At 38.8% G+C, this 27,166-nt stretch overlaps 1 protein-coding gene and 1 long non-coding RNA gene across 3 annotated transcripts; one reads left to right on the top strand and one right to left on the bottom strand.

Annotated features, from left to right (window-relative positions):
• Positions 1 to 14,707: 14,707 nt before the first annotated feature.
• Positions 14,708 to 18,500, bottom strand: LOC127935584 (protein S100-A14-like). Its single transcript, XM_052533587.1, has 3 exons — positions 18,372 to 18,500; positions 16,439 to 16,570; positions 14,708 to 15,200 (listed from the first exon to the last, which is right to left on the bottom strand). Exons 1-3 carry the CDS (start codon positions 18,465 to 18,467, stop codon positions 15,042 to 15,044), a joined length of 387 nt encoding a protein of 128 aa, XP_052389547.1. The 5' UTR covers positions 18,468 to 18,500; the 3' UTR covers positions 14,708 to 15,041.
• A 1,854-nt stretch (positions 18,501 to 20,354) lies between these two features.
• On the top strand, positions 20,355 to 25,615 carry LOC127935586 (uncharacterized). 2 transcript variants are annotated; one of them, XR_008148124.1, is made up of 4 exons: positions 20,355 to 20,619; positions 20,929 to 20,966; positions 22,683 to 22,804; positions 25,367 to 25,615. It is a non-coding gene; the product is annotated as an uncharacterized LOC127935586 (long non-coding RNA). The 2 variants fall into 2 exon arrangements; XR_008148125.1 differs by lacking the exon at positions 20,929 to 20,966.
• The last annotated feature ends 1,551 nt before the right edge of the window (positions 25,616 to 27,166 follow it).

Raw genomic sequence — 27,166 nt, forward strand, 5'->3', positions numbered from 1 at the left:
TCCGAGATGGTGGTTCCCAGGAACTTGAAGCTGGAGACATGTTCGACAACCATCCCGTTAATGTGGATCGGGTCATGCATGCTTCCTTTCAAAGTGCACATTGAGCTTCTTTGTCTTGCTGGTGTTAAGGAGCAGGTTGTTGTCAGATCATGCGGCCAGGCGCTGTACCTCCTCCCTGTAGGCAGTCTCATCATTGTCACAGATGAGGCCAATCACTGTGGTGTCATCTGCAAACTTGATGATGGAGTTGGATCCATGCACAGGCTTGCAGTCATGAGTGTAAGTAGAGGAATGGGCTAAGCACACAGCCCTGTGGTACGCCGGTGTTTAGTGTGATAATGGTGGAGCAGGTGTGGCCTAACCTAACATGCTAAGGTCTGTTGGTCAGAAAGTCCATAATCCAGTTGCAGATGGAGCTGTTAATGGCCAGGTTTCCAAAGTGTGTGGTCAGCTTGGAGGGAATGACAGTGTTAAATGCTGAGCTGAAGTCAACAAACAACCAAGTGTGTGAGTACACAATGCAGCACTGTGCATAATGCATCCTCTGTGCTTCTATTGGTACGGTAGGCAAATTGGTGTGGGTCCAGAAAAGGGTGGTAGGCAGTTTTTGAGGTATTACAATCAAATAATCTGTTCAGCCGACATTCAATGTAAAATCATATCAAATCCATATATTCGTGGCCCCAGAAAATAATTTTCTGACATTACTAATGCATAAGAGCAAGATCAGGTCATTAAACTGACTTTGCTTACAAATATTGACGGAATCAATTGTAATTATTGCACACTGAATTTATTTACTTTAAGTTTAATTTAATGCATATATCTGCACTCATGACATAAACATAAACAAGACAGGATGGAACAAACAACCCCCCCCCCACACTCACACATTTCAATACAGTACAGTGCACAGAAATATTTTTAACTGAAAAAAAATAATTCTGAAATATCTTGATTCTCAAATTTGTGTAAGTAAATTTGTTTAGAACCTTTATAGATTATGCTATTTGATCTATAATGGGTGATGCGCAAAGTAGACTAATAGTGTAACCTATTAACTACATATAAAACCCTGTCTTTATACTAAAGTACCAGAAATGGTTGTCATCCCATAAAATATTTTAATATGACTGACTTTGTATTTAATGTGAATTATGACAATATTTTTAAGTTACTAATTATAACACTTTCTTTTTACAGAGGGCAAAGAACATTTACATTATCAAAGAACGTTTTCATTCAGTGTAGTTCATTCAGAGTTCAGATACTCTCATAAACTCCCATTAAAATCATTGTAACTCTTTATACTGTGAAATTAATGTCTTACTTAGATCTGTATGCACATCTGCACTTTGTTGTTTCTGATGAGAGGATTTGGCAGATAATTCAGTAAATAATTTTTTCTCTCTCTGTCTTTTTTTTTTTATTTAAAAGTGAACATTTTAAATTGCCTAAATCCAATTTTTTACATGGTGATCCCATAAGATCCTTTTCAGTGCATGGTCATAACATAAAATCCTTCTCCGGCAAGATTGTGTCCTGGAACAAAGGTTTCCTTAACACTCTTTTGATGCACCTATATCAACTTGTACAGACATGGGCATGAGAAGCAATGCCCAGAAAACAAGAAGGTAAATCCCCATCTAACCCCATGATCTGTAGTGAAATAAGAACATTTCTGTCATATCATTGGAGACAATTTTACATTATAGTAATAATAACTTTGTATTATAACAATAACTTCCTCATAAAATTTACAATAGAAGCAATATATTTTTAACAAACAAACTTTTAAAATGGGTAAAAAGTATGAAATATACTTATATATACACAAATACACACACACACACACACACACACACACATTTAACATCATAATATGTTCTTACCATTATATATATTTAACATCTTAAAATATTCTTACCATTTAATTCAAAGATTGATTATAAAAAAATGACCCATGAAAAATTCCGGCTTTTTAACCTTACATTTCATATGATGGTTGTGTGACTGTCGGTGTTAAAAGTCTGTGGCACAAATTATATGACATGACGTGGCTATGACAAATCTTCTAAAATAAGATTTTTGTGGGCCTATGTTTGCAATGCTGCTTTTTTTTTTTTTTAATGCTGGGTTAGCACTACCCTTCCTCTGACCATATCTTTGCTGTGAAATGTTGTAGATCATGTGAATAACTGTTTTAAAAATAAACATTCATAGCAGGGGCCTGTTCTTCATTCTTAGTTATCTGGATTTTACAGTTGAATATTTGATATATGATCAACATGTCCGTAAACGCAAACCTACTCATTGGCAGGCTTATTTCATGTAAACAGGATCAGATTGTATCTTTTTAAGCAAAAATAATCGGAAAGCCCAGCCAAGCCACTGCTACTGTTTTACAGGAGGACCTTATTAAACCAGGGACATTTTTAGTATACTGTAACGATATTGAAACTCCATATACATCAGGAAGAAGGAGGCGGGAACCGGCGGACAATCAAAACATTTTAATAATTGAAAAATAAACACAAAACAGCACACCAGCCCCTCACGGACGACTGGTGCGCACAAAATAAAAAGCAAACATAAAATATTGTCCAGGCCTGGTCCTCTCTCGTCCTTCACGGTCGTCGCTCCAGTTTTATATCCTTCCATCTCCGACGTGGGACTCGATACTCGCGGTGGGGAGCAGGTGTAGCTCATCTTCAATCACTACACCTGGCCTCACTCCTCGTTCCCACGCCTCTCGGCCCCGCCCCACTCGCCACATATACAAATAATAATTTAAATATTAATTAGAAAATAATATTGTTATTTGGCAATGTCAATATTTATATAGACACAGACAGCTTTACTCATTGAGAGATATATTTGTGAGGGAATATTTACCTTATAATTTTATACGAGCCATGCATTAATCTAAACAGTGACATCTATTGTAAGAGTGGCTTGATGCAACGCAGGAGATACACTGATTCTGATAAATTAGTAAAAATGCTTAGAAAAATTGTGCACAGACCTCTGGAGGGGCAGGGGCAGGGGCGAAATGGCGTTACGAGGGCACAATTGCGGACCATTGGGGTTTGGTGGGTGATGGTTGGAGGAGATAGGTAGGGTGTATTGTTGTTTGGGTGGGTGATATGGCAAAAATGTTTTAGGGTGAAATAAATAAATTTTAAAATAAATAAATAAAGTTGACAGCATGGAGCCTACTGTCCATTTAAGACCTGCACGCATCTAATATACAGACATGCATCCGTCAATTTCAGTTGTTAACTTAAATTTTTGACATAACCAAATGAGGCTATACATAAACCTTGTGTGTTTTGACAGTATTAACACAAAACATAATTTACTTCAGTAATCAGGCACAGTTTGACGGGTTTTTCATTTTCGTGTGCGCGCTTTAAGTGTGCTCAGAAAAACGCATGTCAGAACAGCAGAGTAGGGCTTTAAAGCAAATGCTATATATATATATATATATATATATATATATATATATATATATATATACTAGGGGTGTAACGGTTCACAAAATTCACGGTTCGGTTCGGTTCAATACACTGATGTCACGGTTCGGTTCGGTACGGTTCGGTACGTTTTAGATACAGCAAAAAGAAAAAATTGGCAGATAAATTTCCTTGATTTTTTTTATTTATTAAAACTAACAAAGTATGTGTTTTTTTTTACATTGAACAATGATGGAGCTATTCTTTACCCATCTTCTATGGTGTTTTCTTAGCAGCATACTGTATAAAACAAAAATAGCTCCTTATAATTTTTTTTTTAAAAAATTAAATGTAATATTGTTGTAGTGGTTATGAACAAATACAAAGATGTAACTCTTTTTATATGGAACTCTATAACTCTTTATATTTAGTGTGTTTTTACTCAATTGGTTCTCTATTTGGGCTTATGTTTTTTGGAACAAAGCAGGAATTACGGTCTGTCTGAAATGGGCTCGTGAAGGAATATTGTAATGGGGCTCAATTACATTAAGCATGTTCTTAAAACCTGCGTTTTCCACTACAGAGTAAGGTCTCATATCCGCGGCTATAACGTAAATGCACCATTCGCTGCGGTGATGTCCGTATACGGAGCCCGGGACGTCACCTGTAGGAGAAAAAAAAGCAATCCGTGGCGACGGTTTTGCAATCCGTCCCCTCAGTTTATAAACCGTACTCACGAATTCATAAACTGTTCACTCGATTTAACAAATCGTGCCCACGGATTAACAAATCGTGCCCACGAATTTCCAATCCGTGCACTTAGATTTTGTAAACCGTACCCTCGGTTTTTGAATCCGTACCCACGAATTCATAATCCGTGCGCACGCTTTCGCAATCCGTTCCCTCGGATTTGTAAACCGTACTCACGGATTCATGCAGCAAACTCCTACGTGTTAACATACAGTTTTATTGAATATTATTATGTGGAATAGGTTTACAGCAAAGTGTCTTAAGTGATTCTCTATCAAGTGTAGTACGAGGTGGAATACAAAGATTTAATAAGAAAGATGCGCATTAAAATCTTGTTCAATTGCTGATAATCTATAATAGCACTTGATTATTATTGTGCAATAAACCTGGCATTGTGACTGACTCTGGAGTAATTTTTTCCTCTTTTGTAAGTTATTTTGGATAAAAGATTCTTATGCATAACCTGTTTAATAATATATAATAATGATACAAATAAAAATAAAGTTATTTTTTATAATTTTAATTTGTAGGCTAAATAAATGAGTACAAGACAGTAAAAATATTTGTCATAAAATAATTTGTGAATTGCTTTATTTTTAAATAACCTTTGGACAGTTTTGGAAATGCTTGTGTACAATTCTTTCTTAACATGAAGACTTATTTTTGTGATTTTATTATACTAAGCTCCACCCACCTCACCCCACCTGCCGGAGTTAGATGCATGTTTCACTGTTAAGTGTAAAATGCGTGTCAGTTTTCAAATCCGAGGGAACGGATTGCGAAAGCGTGCGCACGGATTATGAATTCGTGGGTACGGATTCAAAAACCGAGGGTACGGTTTACACAATCTAAACGCACGGACTGGGAATTCGTGGGCACGGTTTGTTAATCCTGGGTACGATTTGTTAAACCGAGTGAACAGTTTATTAATTCATGAGCACGGTTTATAAACTGAGGGGACGGATTGCAAAACCGTCGCCACGGATTGATGTTTTTTCTCTCCTACAGGTGACGTGCGGGGCTCCGTGGTACCGAGCCTTCAGCGTGTACTGAGTGAGCGAGCGCCTGACTGAGTAGCCTAACATAAACATATAAGTTGGTGTTTTTTTTTCTTCGGGGGTGTCAGGGGCATTGCCTGTTACGTCGTTTGGGTTATTGGGCTACCTTGTTGAACGCATAACATTATATTTCACACACCTTTTTTATTTTCCAAATTTAATTAATTAGTCCAACGAACCGTTCGGTACATAATGCGTACCGCGTACCGAACCGAAAGCCTCGTACCGAACGGTTCAATACGAATACGCGTATCGTTACACCCCTAATATATACATATATATATATATATATATATATATATATATATATATATATACTTTTGTGAATAAGTGCAGTGTCCCATGACAAGGACACTGACGATGTTAATGTATGCAAGGCCACTGCTGGCCAAATGGTGATAAAAAAAACATCACCTACTAAAGGGGTCAAAATAGAACTTTAATAAAATACAAAAGTAAACAACCTAAATACTGTTGTCTGATTGATTTTCTAGTTTCAGGCATTCAGAAATGACACACAAGAAAATTTTACTTCAATAAAACAAAGATTAGTTTTTGTAAGGGTTGTGATGTTCACATGCTTTTGTTGAAGAAATTATAGAGGCTAGCATTTCTACCGCAAAAAGGTGGCCAAATGGATATTCTAATTACATTTTTGGTGAATATTTAACAAGGATTTGATCATCCTGTTACAACAGTAATTATCATGTCTTTGGTGCCCTTTGCAGGCATTTGTAATTTATGTATATTTTTGTAATATATATATATATATATATATATATATATATATATATGTTTTTTTTTTTTGTAGTAAAATTATGGTTCATTTTCAGAACATGGAAACTCAGAGTAGCTATATATTAAGGAAGATGCGTTAATACGTTATTACCTCAATGTTATCAAAATCCAAAAAAGTTTAAAAGGATTATGAAAGTAGGCTTACCTAAAAGAGATGCACAGGCCTCATCTGGGCTTTTTTTTTTTTTTTTTTTCGGCACCGGACTACTGTTGTCTTTTCCGGGGCAAAGTTATCCATCAGTTATGATCATTTGCAGACAGCCGCAAATATGAGGTGACAGCGAGGATGCGGGAATGGCGCATCACGTGTTCTTCGCCTGTCTACTGTCTTCACCTTGAAACTTTTATATATATATATATATATATATATATATATATATATATATATATATATATATATATATACACATATATATATATATATATGTATATGTATATATATATATATATATATATATATATATATATATATATATATATATATATATATATATAATTATATTTATATCTTCATGGTTACATGCTTATTTATGTATACGTATATGTTAACATACATACAAAAACGAACGTTTTTGTTTTTTTCTGAGCAACTGGGATGGTGCCCCCTTGGGAGTGGGTGCCCTACGTAAACTGCGTAGTCTGCGTATAGGCAGCGCCGGTACTGCATGTATGTCGCAGCAGGATTCGAAATGACTTAGGACTCTTGGGGGGGGTCCCCTAAAATGTAATTATTAAAGGTTCTGAAGACTACCTTGCTAAACTTTAATGACCTCTAGACTGGACAATTGTAATGCACTTCTAGGTGGTTGTCCTGCATCTTCAATAAACAAGCTACAGGTAGTCCAAAATGCAGTGGCTAGAGTCCTTACCAGGTCAAGAAAATATGATCATATTACCCCAATTTTTCAGTCTCTGAACTGGCTACCTATTAAGTTTCTGTATCAGTTACAAATTATTATTACTAACCTATAAGGCCCTAATGGGTTAACTCCTGCATACCTAACTAGGATAGCAAAGTCTACTATAGGAGGAAGAGCTTTTTTGCATTTGGCTCCCAAACTCTGAAATAGTTATAGGGGTTCAGACACATTCCCTCTGTTTAAATCTAGGTTAAAAACACATCTCTTTCGCCTAGCATTTAAATAGTGCATATGATCATTTGTGACTGCAGTTGTATCTGATCAAATGCCCATTTTTATTCTTTAGTTTGGGTTAAACTAATTAATTTTACTTTGTTGGAACAGCAGCTATGCTAATTATGTCTCTATTTGTTTTCATTGATTGTTATTTACATCCCGTGTTAACGAGGATGTACACAAGCTTTAGTCTGGATCCAGAACACCTGAAAAGAGATGATGTCAACACCCAGATGACCTCAGATGATTCTAATCCTGAATCAACATACAGAACTAACAATTATTGCTACAAATGTGATTGCATCATATAATAATTGGTGTTAATAATGTTCATTGTCTGGTATACCATGCCTTGTATTAATTTTTCTGAAAATCATACGCACATAAACTGTCAGTCACACTTATAAGCTACTACTAAATATGCAGAAACTTAATTTTCTGTAAAGTTGCTTTGCAATGATTTGTATCGTAAAAAGCGCTATACAAATAAACTTGAATTGAAAGAATTTTTCAAAATAAATTATATTTGTCTGTGTGTTCCCTCTCTGCTCTCAACTTTATAAAACTTGCTTTCTTTGCACCCCCCAGGTAGTCACATTTAACATACCTACTATTAAACACATTTCTTTACTAAAAAAATTCATTTGTTATGCATGACAAAAAAGTGTGCAATACATCATGATAAAACACTTGAATCGAACATTTGAACTGTATTGTTTATATGTTAACTTGAACTCTCCCTTTGTCTAGCTTTAAAATGAATCATGAGGACTCTATCTTGGGTCACATGACCATAAATAATCAAAATACATCTTTATAGTGACCATTTCATGTACCATTCGATAATGATCTTGTATAGTGGTCGTTCACGAAGGGATTCAGATGTTCCCTTTTTTTTTTAATGCCCCAAAAAATGGTGACCCCTTCTTGAATTGCCCTTCAAGTGCAAAAAAAAATAAATAAAAAAATACTGTTTAGAGTTCACCCTGGTTCTTCTGAAGCATGGTTGAAGACAATGATGTATACAATTAAATCACTGAATTGGGCTCTAAATGAAATGGAGGCTCGTCCAGGATCCATTCACTACTAGCAGTGGTTTACTGTTTTTTTAGTGTATGGTGTCCATTTACAAAGCCATTTTTATGTTTGTAGTTTAAGAAGTAAAGGCAAATAAAATTAAAGCATAATAAAAATAACAAACCATGAGTAAGTTTTTGAGATGAGTAAGTGTCATTGCACTCTGTATGGCTGCGTTCACACTGTCAGCTGGGATTGACAACCACATTTACTTACAGAAGTCTCAAAATGTCCCACTCACACAGCAGCTTACAGTAGCATTTCGAATACAGTCTGTATGTGCAATGGAAGTCAAGACTGTATTCATAACCAGTAACCATAGCAACAATGACCAAAGTAATATCCAAGATGAGGACGTCCATAAAACTGAAAAGTCTTAATACATTTTATCAAAACAACATGCCTAACAAGCCGAAACTGAAAATACCTTTTATATCTGAAGAACAATTACTAGATCTAAAGCTTCACATGAAGCCCATATCTCCATCGATGCAAATTACTGAAATCACACATGAAAACCCACAACACATGGTTGACATGCATTCATGCAGCATAGAGCAGTTCTCTCACACTGTATGATGTGACTGACAACTAGCTGTCCAGACCGGTTTCATTCACATAGCACAGGTTGTGCTGAGAATGTGACTGTGAGTCCTGAAAAATTACAGATGTGAGTTGGGTTACAGAATACAATGGTTACTATCACCAATAACCATACTGTGTGTGAACGTAACCGTATTAAGGACTCAAATACAGGACTGAAAACCATATTCTGCTACTGTGTGAATGTAGCCTACAGTATATGTCCTTTTTGTTTTGGTGACAGGAAATATCGTTGCTGGTGATGTGGTTGAAAATTCCCCCTAAGTGTTTCACGCCTCTGTGGTTACCCATGCTCAGAGTTGTAAGATGAAAGAGAACAAGGTTCTTCACCTCTCTGACTTTTGTTAAAACCTTAAATGGATTTAGTTGATGTCAGCCCAATAAAAAAGGAAGGCATGCTATGGCTTTTATTATCATTTCTGCAGAGACCCAACATCACATAATTAATTTCCTTACCTTTGTAAGGAAAATGGGCTATACGCTGAGTTTCATTTCATTTTTGTGCTGTGCTCCAGGTTTATTTTTATTCATTGTAAAAAAAAAAAAAAAAAAAACGTCTAAGGTTACGTATGTAACCCTGGTCCCGCGAAGGAACGAGACGCTGCATCGAGAACGTTTGGGGAACGCGTCCAGTGTGATGTCTCTGAATATCGTGTATAATCAGTCCAAAGGAAGGGCGAGACGTCATAGGCAGGTGACGTAAGAGACCAGGAAGCATAAAAGCATGAGCGGCGAAGCCGGTAATCAGCCTCAAAGGATGAAGCAAGCGCCAGCCAGAGTGCCGGAAGTGTGGCACTGCGATGCAACATCTCGTTCCTTCGAGGAACCAGGGTTACTTACGTAACCTTAGAGGATCCTCTTCAGGAACGTTTGGGGAAGGAAAATGCCCACGCCGCCAGACTTTCAAATCTCTGCCTAGTGTGGAAGAGCACAGCTAAGGCAAGAGAAGGAGAAGGAGCCTGACAGAAATCGGGGACAACTTATCCAATGGCCAAACTTCAGAAGGAGTGAGTCTTGACCCCCAGGAGAAGGGAGATCAGAGGACTCGAGGCTTAGTATAGCATCCTGATCACTGCTTAGCATAAGCTTCTTCTGGCCGGAGGCCTTAGTGCACCATGGAGGAAACATGTAACCAGAGGGTTTCTGCTCACTGACTGGCCACAGAGGGGCATGGTACCACACCATGGCCGCCACGTAGACCTTCAGGGTGGAGTGGGTCAACCCTGCTGAGAGCCTGCAAGAACTCCAGCACTGTACCATCCGGGCAGTTAACTGGGTCGAGCTGGCAGTCTCCGCACCAAGAAGTGAAAAGCTTCCACTTCAAGGCATAAAGTTTCCTCGTTGAGGGAGCTCTGGATTGGAGAACGGTCTTACAACCTCGGTTGAGAGACCGGAAGCTAAGAGTTGTGCCTCCTCAGAGACCACACCTACAGCCTCTTAGCTCCATGCGGGGGCGCACCCTACGCCTGCGAGAGGAGATCTCTACTGACGGGAACCTCCCATGGAGTGCCGTCAGAAAGAGAAATCAGGCCTAGGAACCATTCCCGGCCCGGCCAGAACGGGGCTACTAACAGCAGCCGGACTCCGTCGCGGCGGACTCTCTCCAGAACTCCAGAGAGCAGACAATCAGGGGAAAAATGTACAGATGAAGCCTCGCCTGTACCATGGCGTCCAGCCCCAGTGGAGCTGGATGAGTCAGAGGAAGCCAGAGGGGACAGTGCGATGTCTCTGTAGTCACAAACAGATCCACCCGAGTCTGGCCAACCTCTCCAACTCTGCTTCATCACCTCGGTGTGAAGCTGCCATTCCCTGGGCCTCGGCCCCTGCCTCAACAGTATACCTGCTACTATATTAAGAATCCCAGGAATGTGAACTGATCTGAGCGAGAGGAATTCATCCTGGGCCCACACAAGGATCTGGTACGCTAGTTGTATAAATGGCGTGAGTGCAGACCTCCTTGGTGGTTGATGTAAGAGACCACCGCTGTGTTGTCGGTGCGCACCAACACATGGTGACCTCTTAGGTCTGGGAGAAAATAATGAAGTGCACGAAGCATGGGCAGCATCTCCATGCAGTTGATGTGCCATGTCAGATGTAACCACTCCACAGACTGCGGGCAGGGTGGCCAGTCATGACCGCACCCCAGCCGGTAAGGGACGCGTCCGTCGCTAGCATGCCGCGGCGACAAGGATCTCCCAGCACCGGGCCCCGAGACAAGAACCAAGGCTTCCTCCACATATTCAAGGCACATATGCAGCGCTGCGTAACCTTTAGCATGCGAAGTGGGTTTCCCCTCAAGGAGAACTCCTTGGTCTTGAGCCACCACTGTAGGGGTCTCATGTACAGCAGGCCAATAGTATTCACGTTAGACGCAGCTGCCATCAGACCCAGCAATCTCCGTGACTGCTTGACAGTGAGTGACCGGCCTTCTCTCACTCTCGCGACTGCAGTGAGGATAGACTCGATCCGAGCAGGTGACATACATGCCTGCATTGTGGTCAAATCCCACACCATGCCCAGATAAGTGGTTCTGAAGCGGAGAAAGCACACTTTCCTTGGCGTTAAGTCTTAACCCCAGCTCTTTCATGTGAGCGAGAACGACACCTCGGTGCCGAACCGTCATTTGCTCAGATTGAGCTGATATTAGCCAATCGTCAATGTGGTTGAGTCGTGAAAGTGTGGGGTGAGAGTGCAAGGCCAGTGGAAGATCCGTATTGGTAGGCTTTTGCCCCCAAAAGCAAACCTCAGGAACTTCTGATGAAGAAGGATGGAGATAAGTGCATCTTTTGATAGATCGTGACACACCAGTCCTCAGACTTGGCCTGTGCAGGCGTGCTAAACTTCAGTCCCCTGACTGAGAGGTTCAAAAAGCACTGATTTAGAAAAGGACACAACACCTCATCCTTCCTTGGACCAGTGAAGTACCGACTGTAGGACACGGACTCTGCAACCCAAGGAGGGACCACCTCAATGGTCTCCGTCCTCAGAGAGAGTCTACTTCTGTTCCATTACCAGAGCCTGCTTGGGGCCCACCAGAACTGGATTCTGTGGCCACTCACTACAGTGTGCAGGACCCACTGAGACACATTTGGCAGTAATTTTCACGTTTTTGCACAGATCTCAGGTGGGATTTTGATCCACTCCTCTTTACAGATCCTCTATAAATCCTTAAGGTTTCTTGGCTGTAATTTGGCAGCTCAAACTGACCCATGTTCAGTGTTCATGGCTGAGGGAAGGAGGTCCTCATCAAAGATTTTACATTACATGGACACCATCCATTTGTCCCTCAATGTGGTGAAGTCATCCTGTACCCTTAGGAGAAATTTTTGAACGGTCATGTACATGAGCCTTCTTGAGCAAGAGGACCTTGCAGGTGCTGCAGGATTTCAGTCCATTGCTGAGTAGTGTGTTACCAATGTTTTGCTTGGTGACTGTGGTCCCAACTGCCTTAAGATCATTAACAAGCTCCAGACCAAGGCTGATTTATAGTCGTTTTGTTTTACTTCCATTTTCATTTTCATAATTGCACCAACAGTTGTCTCATCTCATCTTGTAGCCCATTCAAGCCTTGTGCAGATCTACAATCTTGTCTCTGACTTCCTTTGGTCTTGCCCATGGTGGTGAGAGAGGTTGGAATAAGCACTGCAGCACTGCAGAATTTGGCAGTTCATCCAACCAGCCTCACAACCACTGACCACGTGTAACCACACTAGCCCAGGACAACCACATTGAGCATCTTCACCTCCAAGATCGTCTGAGACCAGCCACCTGGACAGCTGCTGTAACAATCGGTTTGCATAACCAAAGAATTTCTGGGAAATTCATCTGCATGTTCACCGTCCTCAACTGGGTCTCGACCTGACTGCAGTTGGTCATCCTAACCGACTTCAGTTGGAAAATGCTCACATTCGATGGTGTCTGGCACTTTGGAGAGGAGTTCTCTTCATGGATGAATCCCGGTATTCACTATACAGGGCAGATTGCAGACAACGTGTATGGTACATGTGGGTGAGTGGTTTGCTGATGTCAACGTTGTGGATCAAGTGGCCCATGGTGGTGGTGGGGTTATGGTATGGCAGGCACATGTTATGGACAATGAACACAGGAATGAATTGTATTGATGGCATTTTGAATGCACAGAGATACCGTGACGAGATCCCGAGGCCTATTCTTGTGCCATTCATCCACGACCATCACCTCATGTTGCAGCATGATAATGCACGGCCCCATGTTGCAAGGATACGTACACAATTCCTGGAAGCTGAAAACATCCCAGTTCTTGCATGGCCAGCATACTCACCAGACATGTCACCCACAACTGTGCAATAATCATGCTGTCTAATCAACATCTTGATATGCCACACTTGTGAGGTGAATGGATTAGGCAAAAGGAAAAGTGCTCATTAACACACATTTAGACAGATTTGTAAACAATATTTGAGAGAAATAGGCTTTTTGTGTATATAGAAAAAGTCTTAGATCTTTTGTTGTTGAAAGGCATGTTGTGTTTATAATTATTTCAGTGTATATAAATAAATACATACATAAATAAATAAATAAATATATTAGTGCTGGGCAATGATTAACATTTTTTATTGCGATTAATCGCATTATGCTGCACAAAACTAATAAAGCATTCAAAAGTAGTGTATTGTGCACTTTTTTCATTTAAAAGTAGGCCTACTGCTACATGAACAAAAGTTTGTACCTTATTCAACAGCAGATGATAGGATAAAGAGCTTCCCCCATTTTAAAGGTTTGAAATAATTGCATGGATTGCACTTGAAACTGGCAATACTTTTATATTTGACCAAAATCAATGAATATCGTTCAGTAAAAATAATAGTTGTTGGGCGATATATTTATTGTAGGGTGTTTACTTTGAAAATGCATAACTTAAAATGTAAGTGCAGATTTAAGACCATATATGGGTAATTTTCATTGTATTGTGCAAGAAAAAAAAAAATTGCATGCAAAAGTAAGGGTTCATTCAACAAGACAAACAGTCTATGAAGTGTTAATTCTGTGGGGTTATTTTGAACATTGTGGTGAGTGCCTACACCAACTGTGAAAATTTGTTGCGGCAAACTTGTGTTCCACAGTAGAAGCATTGGTCTGTTCATCTGCAAACTTAGCTGGATGTCTAAATGCAAATTTTACAACAGTTGCAAAAAAGTATATTCCAATTCGATTAATTTTCAGATCTATAAGTGTGGAACTGGCTTTACAGCAAAAAGGGACAATGCAAGAGGATAGGAATGCATTTAGACTTGGTGTATGTTGTCTGTGTGGTTACCAACACTTTGTGGTGAAGGCAGTTCTCATGAAATCCTACTCTGCAAAAATAATATTAATAATAAACTACAACAAAATCTGCAACCTTATTCAGCATTGTTCTTAAGAATAAGAACTAAGACTATTGCCATATAGTTATAGATGTAATAATTAACATTTAAGATATAATATTCTCTATAGTTACCGAATTTAGATTTTTATTTTTGTCAGAAATTACCTTTACATATTTATAAGGCAGATTTAATGTGACAGCTGATTCTAAATGAAGATTGCAGTTGATTGTAATTCTGATTCTTTTTTGATAATTATACATTGTGAGAATTATACATTTTGATTTTTTTTAAAAATCAACAAGGGATGTTTTTTTTTTATATGACTTTTATTAGACAATATTTTAGGGTGTTATAAATTTTTAACAGTATTACAAAATATAAATAAAAAATATTGTTTTTGTTTGCATAAAATCACTCAGAACATATCTATGTCTTGAAATGTCACAAACTTAGAGTATTATGGCAGTAAGTTTAAATGTAATGTTTATAACAAAAAAAGGAAAGATTTAACTTATTTATTTAATTTATTTATTATTGACTAAGAAACACTTGTTAAATGCACTTGTGGGAAGCTTAAACTCCATTTGCAACTGAAAACAAATTGGACTTCAGTTATGGAATATGAAGTAGTTAACTGGTCTGTGCATTAAGATTTACATTTAAATTTATATTTATATTTTGTTTTTAATTAAATTTAATTTATTGGAATGCTTAGAAAGAAAAGTTAGTGTTTTGTTTGGAGATGAGAGGTTCTGGATAAATGCAGAGATGCAGAGAGACCAGATCTTTGTGGCAGATGCAGTTGAAGCCCATGACTCATAGTAAAAGGCAGGTGCATTTAGACAGCTTCTCGTTGCTCAGCAGACCATGCTGGTTTGTGGCCAAATTCTGCATCAGGCTCCAGAAGTGTTTGAAGCTGATGCCTTCCCCATCTTTCACACCCATTTGCTTCATCGCATCTCCGAAATTATCCGACTAGAGAAAAAAAAGAGAGAGAGAGAGAGAGAGAGAGAGAGAGAGAGAGAGAGAGAGAGAGAGAGAGAGAGAGAGAGAAACTGGTGTTCATGTATTCTGTCAACATTTAACCCATTTCACAAAGGTTTTCAACTTTTGCATTTGAAAACTAGCACTTTGTCGCCCTCATGTGTTGGTCTCTATGGCTTCATAATAAATATAGTTTTAGGAGTCTTTTAATTAATTAATTAATTGTATTTATTTATTTATCTTGCTAAGATACTTTTTCTCTAAGTCTATACATTCTGTACGGTTTTTTACTATTTTGTTACAACATGAACTGTGAGCAGAATTACATCAGAACTGAAGTATGGATCACTGAAGTATTGTTCAAATGTCACAGTATCATATATCTCAAAGCACCAGACCTTCATTTAGCTAAAAGAAAAACAAAATCTACTATGTCAGAGGTTCTCCCTCAAACTGTAGAAGGCCTGCCATAACATTATACCGACTTTAACTGAAGAGCGAGTCGGCCTGACTGCAGGAGAGATGATGTATCCTTCAGATCAACAGTAGCCATCATTTCACTCCTTCATTGGAGCCACACCTCGTGTTGTTCTCTGGCTCAACCTGAGCTCAAACTGATCTGTGTAATCAGACCACACCTCTATCTAAGGCCAAAAACTCTGGGAAACATTCTCTGTGAAACCAACCAGTCCTTCAGACTGAAAGAAGTTTAATTATAGTAAAAAAAAAATAACGGCAGTCGTGGTTGCCAAAACTTTTCCATAATAAATATACTGTAGCGACAAAATGACGGGCAATAGAGGACGATATATATATATATATATATTTAACACCAAATCATATAAAGTTCCTGTTTGTATATGACATAAAACCTGTTAATACTACTGAAATTAGTTAAATAAACCGATGCTAACAATAAAAATTGCAACAGCGTGCTGGCTTTAAAGTTTAAAGTAGGCCAGTAATAACAAAGACACAGTGCCCTGTATTTCCCAAACAAAGACAAAACACCACCAGAGTAACACACAGGCCTTAAAACAAAGCAAAAACATTTACATCATTGTTTCTATAAGGTTATCACTTTCACATATTTCACATTATCTCCCACTGAAATTATGAACAGTTGTTACGCTTTAACAATAATAAAGCTTAGAACAATCACAGGAAATGAGTAATAACTGTTTTGAGTCATTGGAATCTGTTGGAATTAATAGCAGCATGGGTTTTACCTTGATTAAAGTTGGCAGCTGGGAGGAGAGGAGGCTCTTGAACTCATCTGCCTTCAGTGTAGGCCGATTATCAGAAGAAGCAGCATGGAAGTTTGTGACCAAGGTGTTAATGGCCTTCTCAAGGTCAGAATACTGCAGAAGTAAGAGAGTATAGACGTTGTGTATAGATGAAGACAGATACTTATATAGAAGAATAGTATAGGTGGGGGTTTTACTAGAAAAGTAAACAGGTTTAAGTTAAAAGCAAAAAGGGTTTCATAGATGAATGTCATAGGAGAACTTGTTTAAAGGGATACTCCACACCGAAATGAAAAATGTATCATTAATTTCTAACCCCATGTCGATCCAAACCTGTAAAAGCTTTGTTCGTCTTCGGAACACAATTTAAGGTATTTTGGATGAAAAATATCTCTCCAGATCAGAGTAGAGCCATTTTTGCAAATCTGAGCTGTATGCAGATGGCGTACACTCCACACTGCGCTGATGCGTTGTTTGCTTTCAAACCAAAGTGTAAATACATGCAAAAAACTAATTCTTGTGGTTCGGCTGATAAAGAAGTGCATATGCCGTCTGCGTACAGCTCAGATTTGCCAAAATGGTGCTACGCTGATTTGGAGAGGCACAGAGGAGAGTCGTTATTTTTGTTTTCTTCGTCTCGTCACTTCATAACTTTACGGTCGAATCACTGATGGCAGATGGACTATTCTGACGATGTCTTTCATATTTTCCTAGACCTTAACATTTGTCAGTCTATGGGACAGTCACAAGCCTCCTGGTTTTCATCCAAAATATCTTTAATTGTGTTCCAAAGATGAACAAAGCGTTTACAGGTTCGGAACGACATGGGGGTAAAGTGAATAATGACAACATTTTCATTTTGGGATAGAGTATTAACATTTCTGCATTTGACATTGAGAGCATAGGCCGTAATTTAGATTTATTTTTGAGATGGAAAAATGCAGTTTTACAAATGCTAGAAACGTGGCTTTCTAAGGAAAGATTGCGATCAAATAGCACACCTAGGTTCCTAACTGATGACGAAGAATTGACAGAGCAACCATCAAGTCTTGAGGGACACGTTTAAAAAAAACTTAAGATATTCTAACGTGATTAAAAGCCATTAAAATGTCAATAATCCAATAGTAACCACATTATTCAAAATCAACATGTTAGGTGACCAGGCACATATTTATTTATTTGCCTTAACTCAAAATTAAAATGAGAAGAAAAAAAAGAATATTATATATATTTATATATATATCAGAAAATATACAAAAATCAGGGGTGGGGAACGTTGGTCCTGGAGGGCCACTCTCCTGCAGAGTTTAGTTCCAACCCCAATCAAACACACACAGGGTTGTAGCTAAACTCTGCAGGACAATGGCCCTCCTGGACCAATGTTCCCCACCCAGGTACTGTAGTCAAGACCTTTAAAGGAGAATTGTCTAACTAACATCAACATATAATGGACCACAGTGGTCTGTCTTCTCTCTTATTCTTTGCTTCCTTTCCTGCCATCTTTACAGTAGATGGACAGTGCCACTCTTTAAGCCAGGACAGCACAAAAGGCTTAGGGTCGAACATCTCCAGTGGGGGTGGATTAATGTCAACAAACAAGACAGCTGAGAGACTTCTGATCCTAAGGCAAATTTTTGTCTTACTGGCTGTATAATTCATGGTGGAAAACCCTCGTTCACACTCGGCTGAAGGTGCTAGATATGTTTGGCTTGCAACTATCAATCTTCTTAAGGTCTTACCACTTTGATCCTCTTGCAGTTTCCAAGAACGGAAAATCTTTAACAGCCTCAGGAGATTGTTAGATTTGTGTGACATGAAGTATCAATCTAACCATAAATGCACGCTACAATCTATAGCTTTGTTAAACCACCATAGAACCAAAGTTTTACTGTACAAAAGATGAATAGGTACTCACTTGCAGTTTCAGTAAAAGGCTTTTAAGTTCCTGAAGCACATCTCTCATGGTGGCTAGGTCCGTAACAAAGCCTGTGCTGGCCAGTCTGTTCAGCATCCCAGTGAACTTCTTTCGCTCAGCGCCAGTGTACGTGCCATCTTAGGATGCTGCTCTCATCTGTTGTGCAAGAGCTGGGAAATCCTTCCAGACTGCCTGCACTGTGCTGTAACTGCTGGCAACCCAGCGGCAGGCTGATATGGACTGCAGAGGCAGCTTCAGACAGGAGCCGTGCATTCTCGGTAAATTGGTGATACATTATGTACAACTTTGATATAAAATGTACAAAGTGGTACAAACTGTTCTTAAAGTGCCTTATATACATTTTCTGCTGTTGTTCCCTCATCAAGTGCAACAAGGTCAAGGAATATGTTATCCACATCCCCTCTACCTGTTACATCTGCTCTTCTATAAATGACCAGAGAACTAATTCCATATGCACTGCTTTCATCTTCTGTAATACTAAGGAGAGACCTGTTGTTCTTTATTTTAGATATCACAGTTTTTTTTTCATCTTAACAGCCACATGTTCTATCATGTTAATGCATGCGTGATCTGATCTGTGTAAATGCCAGCTTCTCCTTCACAACCAAATATGCATTTCTTAAAGCATTGGTGTTAAATCCAAGTCCAAGTAATCATGGAGACAAGACAGTTTCTCACTTCTTCAAGGTTTATTCAAACCCACAAGCAATACAACAGTGCCAGCCATTTACATGATTGGGGCAGCAGGTTCAACAACTTCCATTCTTACTCCACACCTATTATAGGTATCAACATGTGTACTACAGCGCCAATCTCCTGACAAGTACATTGACACAACATTCCCCCTTTACTCAAAACTGAAAATTCCACCCAAATTACATAGTTGGTGCAATGCAAAACCTATACAACATTTACACCCAATTCAGTTAGTTTAACAATATATTCTACATTCTGTAACCAGACATATTAGAACTAGAATTAATTTCTCATTTAGCACAAGATAATCAGTCTCTTTTGTACTAAGTAACATAATCATGCAACCAACCCGGAGGTGTTTCACTCGTGATGAAAACCTTACAGGAACAGATGGAGAAACAATTTGATTAGGTTGACAAGTTCATTTTTAGGCAACACCATAGAGGAAGGAACAGACTGGAGGGGCAAGGACACCAATTCACTCTCAATGACATTTTCCAGAGGTGCACAAGTTGGAGAAAGATGAGATGCATGCCAGTTTTTTTTCCATCTGATAACTGGTAAGTGCATGGACCAAGTTGATACACAATTTTCAAAGGCAATGAGAATCTAGGATGTCCTTTTGGAACATGAACTGGAATTTTTATACGCACACCGTCTCCAGGTTTGAACTCAGGAGTACAGGCTCTTCGTTTGAGGTCTGTGTATGTTTTCATCTTCTTTTGAGACAATGACACTTTCTGACTCATAGCAGGATCCTTACCAGTTATAGGAAGAGGGAGAAGGAGTGCGCAATTTTCTACCACAGAGTAACTCAGAAGGAGGCCGTCCAGTAACAGTATGGGGAGTAGCACGGTAAATTTGAAGAAAATCTGTCACTGTTGATTTCCATGGCTTTCCAGACAGAATAGAAGATTGAAAACAACTCTTCAGTACTCTATGGAATCGCTCAATAGCTCCATTGGCAACTGGATGATACACTGACATATGTATGTGTTGAATGTCTTGATCTTTCAGAAATGCAGCAAACTCCACTGACTTGAACTGACATCCATTGTCAGATACAATGTAATGAGGATTTCCAAATCTGCTGAAAACTGACGTCAGGAAGTTGATCACATTTTTACTTGTGATTGAAGAAGTGAATGCCACTTCTGGTCAATACCAGGCCACCAGTAAAGTTCACGAATGCGCTGTTTTGTACGCACTATTCCTTGATGACCTTCATGGGCAAGATTCACCAAAACACGTCGCAATGCAACACACTGTAAAATTTTTCCAGGATTTCACAAGATATAACTGTAATATTTCACAGTTAATTACATTATTACCACTTCACAGGCTTTAACTGTGATAATTCACAATATAATACCGTATTTAGACTTTTACTGTGAAAATAATGCAGGCGCGGGGCTTTTACAAGAAACTACTGTGAATGCCGTCTTTTTTGAGTGGCAACTGCGGCAGCGTCATCAGAGCGTCATCAGAGCTCTCTGATCTACGTGGTCTCATTCGGTGGATTCAGACAGCGGTAAGTGTTTAAATGTCAAACTTTATCAATTTGATGTTTTTTATATGATAGTGCATGTAATTTAAAAGTATGAACCAAATTAGCGTTAGTTGTAGGTTCTGTTGTCATGTTTTTGTAACTTAGTTGGAGCAGACTCGCATCGATGTTTAAGCGCGCAAATTTGAATGAAAAGACGTTGGTTGTAGTGTTAATTATACCGTATTAAGTTAACTGTGAGATGTCTGATTAGATACACCGTCGAACATTTAACTTTAGCTTTACTTAAAGCTTATCTTAGTTACTCTAACAGCGTTCTCTCTTTTACCACAGCATTTTCTACATTGACCGACGATAAATAAAGTTATAAGGTAAGATGTGGCCTTAATGTGGGTATTATGACAGTTATTATCAACTAGATAAATTATCGTGTTTGTGGATTTGGGCAAAGGTGGATTAAATTCATCTCAAATTAGTAACTTTATAATTTTCTTCCCTGCTGTGTGTGTGAAACGGAGCAACCGTTGTCTTTCTCGTCAACAGAAAAATGAATGGGGGGCTTCATCCAGCTGAGTTCACGCAGCATTTTCAACCGCCATTTTTATTCGGATAATTTTCAAAATATTACTGTTATTGTGTCATGAAATGTAGTTTTAAAAGTATTTCAGGCGAGAATGTAGTTGTTTTAAACTCAAATATGCGGTTTATTTATAATGACAGCGTCTATTTAAAAAATGTGTTTCGCCGATCTCGGAGATGAGCTCCATGCCATCAGCGGGAGCTCCGTCATCATGTATCCGCCGAGAGTAGCCTTACCTCGGCTAGATCTTCTGACATTTGCCGCTGGCTCTGATGTGTCTTTAGTGGTTCAAGATAAAATATAATTCGTTTGGGGTAAAATGAAACGTTTCTTATCTTTGGCCTATATTCAATTTATCTATTAATATGTTATATGTATATATATATATATATATATATATATATATATATATATATATATGTCATTTTTATTCCTGTCTCTATAGAAATATGAACTTTTGTCATATAGCTCCGGTTGACTGCTCACTGACAACATCTGTCGTTCCTCCTTGTTGAATGAGTGGAGAAGGGTATTCCTGCACAACCGGAGGCTGCAGGAACATACTGTTGAATGAATGACTCCTAGCAGGCTCCTGATTGGTTAACGCGGCGCGAATTGACGCCAAAGTTCAAATTTTTCAACTCGGGCGGCAGACGCGATTTCGCGTCAAACGCTAAATGCACAAAAAGCACCATTTGCGCTTAACGCGCGTTTCGCGCGAAGCGCTCTATTCGCCCGTCAATTCGCGTCTTCCGCGCCGCGTTTAACGCCTCATTCGCGCCGCGAGACCTCCAGACGCGCGTAAACGCGCCTTTGCATTGACTTAACATTGAAATCATTCGCGCCAGACGCTCTATTCGCGTTTGGTGTGAACACAGCATTATACGCAGCTAAAACGCTGGTGTGGACGGAGATATTCGTTTTAATTCTCCGTTTCTAAACGAAAACGCAGTAGTGTGGACGGGGCCTTAATTTGTGTGTCTGTGCTGGAGACCAGACCAGATTAGACCAGAGACAAAGCTTAAAAAAGTCAGAAACAACTAGAAAACTGGGTGCTTTATTGTGAAAAAGATATAAGAAATGAAATGTTTATCACATCATCTGTGAACGGGTAATAATTCTAGGAGGAAGAGTACAAGTAGAAACAGCCATAGGGAGATGGACAGGCAACAGGCTCTTACTCCATCCTCTGCAAACGGAACATGTAAATTATGTAAATTGTTGTGTGCGAATTCTTTGCCTAGGTAAATCACACACCTCTACTTTGGTGAAGGTCTATTCTTGACTGTGTTTGTGATGGAAATGTTTTTCAGTTCAGTTCCATGCATTTTTTTTTTTCTGAATTACAGTACTTACACCTGAATTACACCTTTGTTTAAACTGAGCTAACTTTAGTTTGACTCTGTACTGCAAAAGCAGTGACCCACTGAAGGTGGTGACTGGGAACTGACACCTTTTTCATCACACGAATTAAACTAACAGGTTTCTTCTGTCTTTTTGTTTGTAGGTGCTTCTTGGGCATCAACCCAGAGACGGGCACAAAATCTAAGAGGCAGAGAGGTCACATGAACCAGCAAGTCTGCACTCTTATCAGGAAGCTCATTGACTTCGAATGGATGTCAATCTAATGTAAGCTGTGTTCCGATTTAAGAACGGACTAATGAAACACAGTATCTGTGTTAAAGGAACACGCTGACTTTTTGTGACTTTATCTTATTCCCCGTATCCCCCAGAGTTAGATAAGTCTATACATACCCTTCTCATCTCAGTGCTTGCCGTAAGTCTGTCTGAGGCACCCACCGCTAGCCTAGCTTAGCACAAAGACTGGAGGTAAACGGCTCCAGCTAGCATACTGCTCCCAATAAGTGACAAAATAACGCCAACATTTTCCTATTTACATGTTGTGATTTGTATAGTCACAGTGACTCTAACCATCTTCTAACCGTATACATACTGGGAACTATATTCTCAGAAGGCGAAGCACTGCTACTTGGGGAGTGATTTTCTCACAGCACCTGAGAAGCCCTGTGGTGAGGAGCAGAGAGTTTGCTCAGAATTGGAGTAAATCACTCCAAAGAAGTAGCAGTGCTTCGCCTTCTGAGAATATAGTTCCCAGTATGTATACAGTTAGAAGATGGTTGTGTCTCATATGACCTTGTTATTTGTACACACTGTGACTATACAAATCACAACATGTAAATAGGAAAATGTTGGCGTTATTTTGTCACTTATTGAGAGCAGTATGCTAGCTGGAGCTGTTTACCTCCAGTCTTTGTGCTAAGCTAGGCTAGCGGTGGGTGCGTCAAATAGAGGCACTCAAGGAGATGAGAAGGGTATGTATGGACTTATCTAACTCTGGGGGATACGGTGAATAAGCTAAAGTCCCAAAAAGTCGGCGTGTTCCTTTAAGCTAGATGTAGTTATGCAGTAAGAAGTTTACTGAAGCTATTAAAGGGTTAGTTCACCCAAAATTGAAAAATCTGTCATTAATTACATCCCCTCACGATGTTCCAAACACAAGAATTTTGTTCTACACAAATTAAGAAAATTTTAAGCAATATGAGAGCTTTCTGATCCCACCTATAGACTACTATGTTATAACCATTTTCAAGTCCGAGAAAGGTAGTAAAACCATCGTTAAAATAGTCCATGTGACTACAGTGGTTCAACCTCAATGTTATGATGCGACGAGAATACTTTTTGTGCCCAATGCAATCACATGCATGATCGAGAACACATCACGTGAACAGCATCGGATACTGGCACAGAAAGGAAAATTGTTGAATAAAGTCGGTATTCTATTTTGTTTTGTTTTGTTTCTGCGCAGTAAAAGTATTCTCGTCGCTTCATAACATTAAGGTTTAACCACTGTATACATATGGACTATTTTAACAATCTTTCCGGGCCTTGAAAGTAAAATAATTGCTGTCCATGGAGGATACAGAAAGCTCTCGGATTTCTTAAAATATCTTAATTTGTGTTCCAAAGATTTTTGGGGTGAACTATCCCTTTAATGTGTTTCTATAGTGTCTCCTGATTCCATGTAGAGTTTAGACAGACTGCAAAATAAATGTGTAAAATTAATTGTTTTTACGTTTATTTGATTTTAACATGCCTTGACGTCTAAAAAACGTCAAATTTACAGTACTTTACAATAGGTTTAAGTGTAAATTTACATTACTTGCTACTGTGTTGAATTACTATGCAATTTAGCATGCAATTTTTGCTTAAAGGGTTAGTTCACCCAAAAATGAAAATTCTGTCAGTAATTACTCACCCTCATGTTGTTCCAACCCCGTAAGACCTTCTCTCATCTTCGGAACACAAATTAAAATATTTTTGATTAAATCTGAGAGCTGTCTCACTCCTCCATAGGCTTCTAAGGGATTGAAACTTGCTGGCCCAGAAAATGTATTAAAAACATCATTAATATAGTCCAAGTGACTACAGTGGCTCAATCTTACGTTTACCAAGCAACGAGAATACTTTTTGTGCGCAAAACCCCCCCAAAAATAATGACTTTATTCCACTATTCATTTCCTTCTCTCTGGGCCTCGGGTGAATTCATGTAGTATAACAGCGTAGCGCTTCTGTGTTATACGTCACATGCATCACACACATTACCAGCGTCGGCCAATAGTGAGCCTACGTGTGACGTATAACACAGAAGCGCTACGCTGTTTTACTACATGAAAAAACTCAAGGCCCACAGAGAAGGAAATGAATTGTGGAATAAAGTTGTTTTTTGTTTTTTTTTTACGCACAAAGTATTCTCGTCGCTTTATAAACTTAAGATTGAGCTACTGGAGTCACTTGGACTATATTAAAGATGTCTTTAATACATTTTTCTGGGCCAGCAAGTTTCAAACCCTTAGAAGCCGATGGAGGAGTGATCCAGCTCTCAGATTTCATCAAAAATATCTTAATTTGTGCTCTGTAATTATTGACAGAATTTTCATTTTTGGGTGAACTAACCTTTTAACCTCAATCATGTTACTTTCAGTCCTGTTACTCACGTATTGATTGAGACATATTAATTGAGAGTACTATTCACATTTTTTTTAATAGTTGAAATTACTTAAATTGTAGACATTTTAGGATTAGTGTTACAATGCGAGCACCATACTTACAGGGAGTCAGTCCACCACAGAGTAACTTAAACTTTTTGTCTTTCTTATCTTTTGTATATAGTGGATAGAACCCACACTATGCAGGTGCCAGCTGCGAGGGAAGGAGAGAGACACCTGCGACCCTCTCTATTCCCACCTTTTTGTCTTTTCTTACATCTCTCTCCCTCACTCTCTCTTCTCTGTCTCCTTCTTTCTCTTTTGACACACATTCCTGTTACCCAGTGTCAATCCCTGTTGCCCAGTGTTTTATTCATGTAATTAAATTGTATTTTACTTCTAAAAAATAAAAGTTATGTCACTGTTTTTATCAGTTTTGTTTGGTCCATCATTTATGCTAAATCACAGTAATAGATAGACATTCACAGTTATGTACAGTAATTCTACAGCTGCTTACTGCTAAATTACAGTAATAGATAGACTAATTTCACAGTTAAATACATTAATTCTACATCTACTTGCTGCTAAATTACAATAATAGACACTAATTTCACAGTTAAATACATGAATTCTACAGCTGCTTACTGTTAAATTACAGTAATACATAGACACCAACTGTAATTTCACAGTTAAATACATTAATTCTACAGCAGCTTACCGCTAAATCACAGTAATGCGATGTCAGAATTACTGTGAAGTCACAGTATACAGCTGTCATTTCACAATAATTTACTGTAAAAATGTTACAGTAACTTACTGTGAAAGTCATGCAATTATTAACCTGCAATTTATTGTAAATTTACAGTCAAATAATTAACAGTGCAGGAACCACAAGACGTGACCCTCTAAACACAGTCCTTTTGCACAGCAAGTTCATGACGTATTTGAAAATATGGACGTAGAACAACTCGCACAGCAGCTGATGAAGAGGGCCATCCACGAACAATATGAGCACGTAATGCAGTCATTTCTGAGCATGATGCAGAAGCAAGAGCAAATTCAGCTGGAGACACAGCAGACATCTCAGAAGACAAAAATGCAACAAACTCCGGCTCAGTATCAGAAAAATCCTCATCAGAAGCAGGCAAGGGTAGGCATGAAAGATAATCAGCAACCTGGTTTTGAGAGCCAGGATAATAATTCACCTCATAGTTAAAACACAAGAGTCGCTCTGCCCAACGTGCGATCCTCATTCCAGCGCGTTCTGTGCCTTTAGAGGAGAGGAGCACTGTCAAGGCCTGATGATCCGTATGTAGAATACATTTTCGACCCCAGAGGTAAGTTCTCCATTTTTCAAAAGCCCAGACACTTGCTAAAGCATCCTTTTCAATCGTTGAATATTTGCGTTCCGACAATGACAATAGACAATGTTCTTGAAGCAAATGCAACAATGTGCTCTGTGTTGTTTTCATGAATTTGAGAAAATACAACACCAAGTCCATAGTCTGATGCATCCGTTGCATTTGATCATGGTCACTTTTTGTGTGTCCCCAGACAATGACATCATCCAGATAATTGGCCACATTTGGCAATCCTTGTAGTACAGTTGCTAGCATTTTCTGAAATGCAGATGGAGCTGAAGCAAGACCATAAGGTACTTGACAGAATCTAAATAGTCCTTCATGGGTGATGAATGCAGTCAAATCACAACTTTCTTCATGTAACAAAAGCTGGAAATAAGCATTCTCTAAATCAATTGTTGAAAAGACAGTTGCTCCACGCAGCATATACATCATCTCATCAATATGGGGCGCAACAACAGCTTTATTTGGTTCTCGCAGGTCTACACACATGCGAATACCACCGGTCTTCTTTTGAACAACTACAATTGGAGAAATCCACGGTGTTGCATCCACTCGCTCAATAACACCCAAGTCCAGAAGGCGTTGAAGTTCATCACTGACAGCATTTCGAACAGATAATG

Source organism: Carassius gibelio, chromosome A19, assembly GCF_023724105.1.
Source record: "Carassius gibelio isolate Cgi1373 ecotype wild population from Czech Republic chromosome A19, carGib1.2-hapl.c, whole genome shotgun sequence".
NCBI classification, from domain to species: domain Eukaryota; kingdom Metazoa; phylum Chordata; class Actinopteri; order Cypriniformes; family Cyprinidae; genus Carassius; species Carassius gibelio.